The 7,702-nt window shown below is 55.0% G+C and overlaps 1 protein-coding gene across 2 annotated transcripts; it reads right to left on the reverse strand.

Annotated features, from left to right (window-relative positions):
• Window positions 1–416: 416 nt before the first annotated feature.
• TIMM8A (translocase of inner mitochondrial membrane 8A) lies at window positions 417–6,102 on the reverse strand. 2 transcript variants are annotated; one of them, XM_077283382.1, is made up of 3 exons: window positions 5,422–5,847; window positions 3,766–3,790; window positions 417–2,098 (listed from the first exon to the last, which is right to left on the reverse strand). In XM_077283382.1, the coding sequence occupies exons 1-3, from the start codon at window positions 5,520–5,522 to the stop codon at window positions 1,937–1,939; spliced, it is 288 nt and encodes a 95-aa protein (XP_077139497.1). In that variant the 5' UTR covers window positions 5,523–5,847; the 3' UTR covers window positions 417–1,936. The 2 variants fall into 2 exon arrangements, with proteins under 2 accessions (XP_077139497.1, XP_077139498.1); XM_077283383.1 differs by lacking the exons at window positions 3,766–3,790; window positions 5,422–5,847 and adding an exon at window positions 5,873–6,102.
• Window positions 6,103–7,702: the final 1,600 nt, after the last annotated feature.

Genomic DNA, 7,702 nt, shown 5'->3' on the forward strand with positions numbered 1-7,702 from the left:
CCGGCGAGTATATTACTGGGGGGCAGGGAACATCATAAACGAGTGCAGTGAAAACAAAGCAGGCCGCAGTGGAGCCGCACTGCAGAGACAAGGTATATAAAGGTTCATCCCGGGAGTAATGGTGGATGCTCCATCCCTACATCGGTCAGTCCATCTCCGGCATACAGTTTTTACATAATTAATTTTTTTACCACATTCGTGCAATAGCGTGACGTAACACCTAACAAAATACAAGTCTTATGCCAAAAATATTAGACACGAGCTTACTGCGATTCCCCCGCTCCCTCCCACCACACAGATCGGTGGGATCACAGATTGGATCCTGTGCGGGGTCTTCTACACAGAGAGCGCTCATACGAGGAGTGATGGGCGATGCTCAGTTATCACTGTGTAGTAATGGGAACAATATGACAATAGGCATTTCTTCTTTTATTTGATGAGCAGCCATTCATACATATTTACTATAGCGATGCCTTCAAGGTTAAGGGGGTCGTCTATCACCCCAACACCTTCTCAATTACTACACCTCCCCATGTAAAATAAAAGCAGCCAGTACACCCCCGCCCGGTGCCGCCCCAGCGACGCTGCTACACCATCTGAGCCCTGCAGCCAATCAGCGGGCGCTCCACACTCACTTCCATTGGATGAAACTCGTATCCAGAAGTCAGAGCTGCTCCCCGACGTCTCCCGAATGTCAGTTACATCAGAAGTGAGTGAAGTGGCCACTGATTGGATGCAGAGAGGCAAGTGGCCGCTGATTGGATGCAGCGAGAGTCATGTGGCCACTGATTGGATGCAGCGAGAGTCAGGTGGCTGCTGATTGGATGCAGCGAGTCATCTGGCAGCTCATTGGATGCAGAGAGAGAGAGGCAAGTGGCCGCTGATTGGATGCAGCGAGTCATGTGGCCACTGATTGGATGCAGCGAGAGTCATGTGGCCACTGACTGGATGCAGAGAGAGAGGCAAGTGGCCGCTGATTGGATGCGAGAGTCAAGTGGCTACTGATTGGATGCAGCGAGTCATGTGGCCGCTGATTGGATGTAGCGAGTCATGTGGCCGCTGATTGGATGCAGCGAGAGTCAAGTGGCCGCTGATTGGATGCTGTGAGAGTCAAGTGGCCGCTGATTGGATGCTGTGAGAGTCAAGTGGCTGCTGATTGGATGCAGTGAGAGTGAATTGGCCGCTGATTGGATGCAGTGAGAGTGCAGTGGCCGCTGATTGGATGCTGTGAGAGTGAAGTGGCGGCTGATTGGATGCTGTGACAGTGAATTGGCCGCTGGTTGGATGCTGTGAGAGTGAAGTGGCCGCTGATTGGATGCAGTGAGAGTGAAGTGGCTGCTGATTGGATGCAGTGAGTGCAGTGGCCGCTGATTGGATGCTGTGAGAGTGAAGTGGCGGCTGATTGGATGCTGTGACAATGAATTGGCCGCTGGTTGGATGCTGTGAGAGTGAAGTGGCCGCTGATTGGATGCTGTGACAGTGAATTGGCCGCTGGTTGGATGCTGTGAGAGTGAAGTGGCCGCTGATTGGATGCAGTGAGAGTGAAGTGGCCGCTGATTGGATGACAATGTCACATGAGCCTGTTGCCACCACTGGCGTGGAGTATAGACAGTTTTTATTTTACATGGGAGAATATAACAATTGAGAAGGATTTGTCAGAGCAGTGGACAATCCCTCTAAAAGAAAATACAATCGAGAACAATCGCAATTCAGAAGAGAAGTGAGGATAACGCTCTCCGTAGTGACCTCCTCCTCCGCCGCCGCGCTCTGGACCTCTGATGATCTTTGGCACATCTCCCGCCTCGGTGTTTCAGCTGACGGGTCAGATTATTTTTTGAAGGCAACCTAAGTAGTTCACACACAGTAGCAGCTCGGCCATGTGTGAACACCGAGGACGCTCCTGAACGGCAGCCATGTTCTACAAGAAGTGCATTCCTCAGTCTGTAAGGCTTTCGGAGAAGGCTCCCCGAGATTTCTGAGTCTGTTCTAATCGGTTTAGGATAAATTGGCTTGTGTCTATAAATCTCTCCACACAGTTCACAAAACAGCCCTCACAGCGGGCATCCAGCTTTGGTCCTGGCTTCTCCATACATTTGTCCTGGAAGATGGAAAACACAGTCATTACCCATGAGTTACACTGCTGGCTCACTGCACGGTGTGGTATCTGACACGGAGAGGGTCCTACAGAGCCATATTATAGGGTGGGACCCAGCCATGTCAGGGTACACGTCCTGATATTCTCTCGCAGGGTTAATGACAGCATTATTATGGCCTCGCATCTGCACTACATACACAGGTGAAGTAGAGCAATGCCCGGCAGATTCTGCAGTCCTGTGTTAAGGGACAAGGCGTCCCCAGCATTCACCAGGAGGAGGCTCCTTCTGTACCCCCGCTCTCCTGGTGCCATTATCAGGAGGTATCGGAGGGAGCCATCTGCAGCAATAGGCCTGACAATGGCTGCTGGGTCTGAGGGGGTTGTCCAGGATTGTTCAGTCACGTCATATGACTATGTGCGGTCAGGATTCTCCTGCGCCAGGCGCATGACCACATGTGATTTGCATACATGCGATGACGTGCTGACTACATGGGCGCAGCCTCGCTAACTGCAGACGTATCTAGTCGGCATATGACAATAGCAAACTTACAGTCACATGACCAACAGCTCCCGACCCCGAAGAATCCTGACAGTGCGCACTGCGAGGATTCACAAATGTGCAGTCACAGAGTGACCCCAAGCCTGGAGAACCCCGTAGGCTATACCGTAGCAAGGGCCAGCAGTCGGCCTAGGTCCAATACCGACACAGAATACATTCAACAGACTATAATAAAAGTGATTAAAGGGGTGGTCCAGTGAAAGCCAAGGTAGGTGATAACTTGCTGATGGGTGGGTGTGCGACCAATGGGACGCCGCACTCATACAGATAGGGGAACTTTAACCCACTTTGGAGCAGCACGATAGATGCCGACAACAGCTCCATTCATTCTCCATGGGGCTGCCAGAAATAGGCGAGTGCAGCGCTCGGCAGCCACATGAATGAGTGGAGCTGCGGGATTACAGAGATCAGTGCGAGTCCCAGCAGATGGATCCCCACCGATCAATAAGTAATCACTGGAGAGCCCATGTAATGGAATCCTGCCACCAGAAAAAACACAACCTGCAGATACGGGGTTAATCTGACACTGGGTCTGCACTGGGGACGGCTGTCAGTCAGGGCCCGGTCACAGCCTCTGTATGTGGAGAGTGGTGACAGAGCCTGCGCCGATGCCGCCCCGTGACCGACACATGAACGCTACCGGGGACAATAAGGTTCATCCCCAGCAGTGTTTGGCTACATGCAGATTAGTGACGCAAAACTGCAGATTAACCCCTTATCTGCAGGTTAGTGGTGTTTTCTGTGGTTACAGGTTCCCATTACAGAGGCCCCGTCACCAGGTGACTGCAGGCGTCTGTGCTCTTATTTTCTTCTGGCTTCTCTTTGCCTAATGTGTAACATACAGGAAACACACGGGCGGACACTGGACTGTGACACCCCGGAGCCCCAATGATGCGCTGTGGACACTGGACTGTGACACCCCGGAGCCCCAATGACGGGCTGTGGACACTGGACTGTGACACCCCGAAGCCCCAATGATGCGCTGTGGACACTGGACTGTGACACCCCGAAGCCCCAATGATGCGCTGTGGACACCGGACTGTGACACCCGAAGCCTCAATGATGCGCTGTGGACAATGGACTGTGACACCCCGGAGCCCCGAGGACGTACCATGCACACTGGACTGTGACACCCCGAAGCCCCAATGATGCGCTGTGGACACCGGACTGTGACACCCCGGAGCCCCGAGGACGTACCATGCACACTGGACTGTGACACCCCGAAGCCCCAATGATGCGCTGTGGACACCGGACTGTGACACCCCGGAGCCCCGAGGACGTACCATGCACACTGGACTGTGACACCCCGAAGCCCCAATGATGCGCTGTGGACACCGGACTGTGACACCCCGGAGCCCCGAGGACGTACCATGCACACTGGACTGTGACACCCCCGAAGCCTCAATGATGCGCTGTGGACAATGGACAGTGACACCCGGAGCCCCAATGATGCGCTGTGGACAATGGACAGTGACACCCGGAGCCCCAATGATGCGCTGTGGACACTGGACTGTGACACCCTGGAGCCCCAATGATGCGCTGTGGACACTGGACTGTGACACCCTGGAGCCCCAATGATGCGCTGTGGACACTGGACTGTGACACCCTGGAGCCCCAATGATGCGCTGTGGACACTGGACTGTGACACCCTGGAGCCCCAATGATGCGCTGTGGACACTGGACTGTGACACCCCGGAGCTCTGAGGACGCGCTGTGGACACTGGACTGTGACACCCCGGAGCCCCGAGGACGTACCATGCACACTGGACTGTGACACCCCCGAAGCCTCAATGATGCGCTGTGGACAATGGACAGTGACACCCGGAGCCCCAATGATGCGCTGTGGACAATGGACAGTGACACCCGGAGCCCCAATGATGCGCTGTGGACACTGGACTGTGACACCCTGGAGCCCCAATGATGCGCTGTGGACACTGGACTGTGACACCCTGGAGCCCCAATGATGCGCTGTGGACACTGGACTGTGACACCCTGGAGCCCCAATGATGCGCTGTGGACACTGGACTGTGACACCCTGGAGCCCCAATGATGCGCTGTGGACACTGGACTGTGACACCCTGGAGCCCCAATGATGCGCTGTGGACACTGGACTGTGACACCCTGGAGCCCCAATGATGCGCTGTGGACACTGGACTGTGACACCCCGGAGCTCTGAGGACGCGCTGTGGACACTGGACTGTGACACCCCGGAGCTCTGAGGACGCGCTGTGGACACTGGACTGTGACACCCGGAGCCCCAATGATGTGCTGTGGACACTGGACTGTGACACCCCGGAGCGCCAATGATGCGCTGTGGACACTGGACTGTGACACCCTGGAGCCCCAATGATGCGCTGTGGACACTGGACTGTGACACCCTGGAGCCCCAATGATGCGCTGTGGACACTGGACTGTGACACCCTGGAGCCCCAATGATGCGCTGTGGACACTGGACTGTGACACCCTGGAGCCCCAATGATGCGCTGTGGACACTGGACTGTGACACCCTGGAGCCCCAATGATGCGCTGTGGACACTGGACTGTGACACCCTGGAGCCCCAATGATGCGCTGTGGACACTGGACTGTGACACCCCGGAGCTCTGAGGACGCGCTGTGGACACTGGACTGTGACACCCCGGAGCTCTGAGGACGCGCTGTGGACACTGGACTGTGACACCCCGGAGCTCTGAGGACGCGCTGTGGACACTGGACTGTGACACCCCGGAGCGCCAATGATGTGCTGTGGACACTGGACTGTGACACCCTGGAGCTCTGAGGACGATGGCTCCTGACTTGTGTTTTGTCTTCACCTGTCTGATCACTTGAGCTACACTGCGGTACTTCGCTATGGCGGTACGTGGCGACATTATCCCCACCTAAGACGCGTAGGAGCACACAGATGGCGGTGACGGGGCCCTCCTGGCTGCCATGGTAACCCATCACATCCTACAATGGCGGTGACCGATGGTTTCCCCGAGAGACGCCCCATGGGGATCAGCCATAATAGTGCTGCTGTCAGAGATTACACCGCAGCCGTCACTGCAGGACAGTGTGAACAGGAGCGACCTGCCGCAGCTGATGACAAGGAGGTATAAGGAGGCGGCATGGGTCATATGCCGCACAGCACGGACCCATCCGCCACCGGTGACCTCCAGGGCGGGAGCTGCAGTCACCGCACGGGGCAGCGCTCCTCACACAGCCCGCGGCACTAACATACCCAGCACAGCTCGGTCAGCTGATGCACCAGGCCCTGGAACCGCTGCTTCTGAGTCTCTGCCTCGATAAAACTCTGCAGCTCCGGGTCCGCAGCCGCAGCCGCCATGTTACCGAGCACACCGTGACCTTCAGTACGCCGGGCGCCCCGGAACCAGAAGTCAGCACCATACAGCGCCCAATGCCATGCTCATGTCGTGGCCATCTTGGTGCTCCCTGCTGCGCTACTGCCACCTTGTGGTAGAACGTTCCTTATTCCTTTATAGAACACACTAGAATGGTGGTCCGAGTAACGCATCGGGTATTCTAGACTATGTATGTATGTATAGCTATATAGCAGCAGCCACATAGTATATAGCACAGGCCACGTAGTATATAGGAGGCATGTCGTCAGGGCCGGACTGGCCATAGGGCACTTCTGGCAAATGCCAGAAGGGCCGGTGCCAGTGGTGGGCCGCTCAATCCGCCGCCCCCGCCGTCGCATTCAACTACACCGGCGTATAGACGCCGGTACAGTTGAATGCAATGATGGAGGAGAGCGTCTACAGACGCTCCTCTCCCATCATTCCCCGCTCTGCCTCTGACACTGCGGGTGCGCGATGATGTCATATCATCGCGCACCTGCTGTGTCCCGGGCAGACTGCAGCTGCTGAGACAGGAGCAGGAACCAGGAAGCAACGCTGGGCACGAGGAGAGGTGAGGAGAGTTGTTTTTTTTTCTGGACTGTGGGGCCATTCTCGGAGGAGGTGAGGGGAGGAAGAGAAGAGATGTGGGCTGTATATAGTTCTCTGTGGGCTGTGCTCTGTGCTGTATACTGCTGTGGGCTGTATATAGTTCTCTGTGGGCTGTGCTCTGTGCTGTATACTGCTGTGGGCTGTATATAGTTCTCTGGGCTGTGCTCTGTGCTGTATACTGCTGTGGGCTGTATATAGTTCTCTGGGCTGTGCTCTGTGCTGTATACCACTGTGGGCTGTATATAGTTCTCTCTGGGCTGTGCTCTGTGCTGTATACTGCTGTGGGCTGTATATAGTTCTCTGGGCTGTGCTCTGTGCTGTATACTGCTGTGGGCTGTATATAGTTCTCTGTGGGCTGTGCTCTGTGCTGTATACTGCTGTGGGCTGTATATAGTTCTCTGTGGGCTGTGCTCTGTGCTGTATACTGCTGTGGGCTGTATATAGTGCTCTGTGGGCTGTGCTCTGTGCTGTATACTGCTGTGGGCTGTATATAGTACTCTGTGGGCTGTGCTCTGTGCTGTATACTGCTGTGGGCTGTATATAGTTCTCTCTGGGCTGTGCTCTGTGCTGTATACTGCTGTGGGCTGTATATAGTTCTCTGGGCTGTGCTCTGTGCTGTATACTGCTGTGGGCTGTATATAGTTCTCTGTGGGCTGTGCTCTGTGCTGTATACTGCTGTGGGCTGTATATAGTTCTCTGTGCTGTATACTGCTGTGGGCTGTATATAGTTATCTGTGGGCTGTGCTCTGTGCTGTATACTGCTGTGGGCTGTATATAGTTCTCTGTGGGCTGTGCTCTGTGCTGTATATAGTTATCTGTGGGCTGTGCTCTGTGCTGTATACCACTGTGGGCTGTATATAGTACTCTGTGGGCTGTGCTCTGTGCTGTATACTACCGTGTGCTCTGTGCTATATATAGCTCTCTGTGGGCTGTGCTCTGTGCTGTATACTGCTGTGGGCTGTATATAGCTCTCTGTGGGCTGTGCTGTATACTACTGTGGGCTGTATATAGTTCTCTGTGGGCTGTGCTCTGTGCTGTATACTACTGTGTGCTCTGTGCTATATATAGTACTCTGTGGGCTGTACTCTGTGCTGTATACT

Source organism: Ranitomeya variabilis, chromosome 2 (assembly GCF_051348905.1).
Source record: "Ranitomeya variabilis isolate aRanVar5 chromosome 2, aRanVar5.hap1, whole genome shotgun sequence".
Lineage (NCBI taxonomy): Eukaryota > Metazoa > Chordata > Amphibia > Anura > Dendrobatidae > Ranitomeya > Ranitomeya variabilis.

Bases quoted from the DNA above. Each gene is read 5' to 3' on its own strand.
- TIMM8A (XM_077283382.1), bottom strand. From the start codon at position 5,522: ATGTCGCCACGTACCGCCATAGCGAAGTACCGCAGTGTAGCTCAAGTG. The intron at 3,791-5,421 runs AGGGTGTCACAG...CATTGGGGCTTC, and splicing joins GCCATCGTCCTCAGAGCTCC to GGGGTGTCACAGTCCAGTGT. The intron at 2,099-3,765 runs GTACGTCCTCGG...TCCATCTTCCAG, and splicing joins GTCACAGTCCAGTGTGCATG to GACAAATGTATGGAGAAGCC.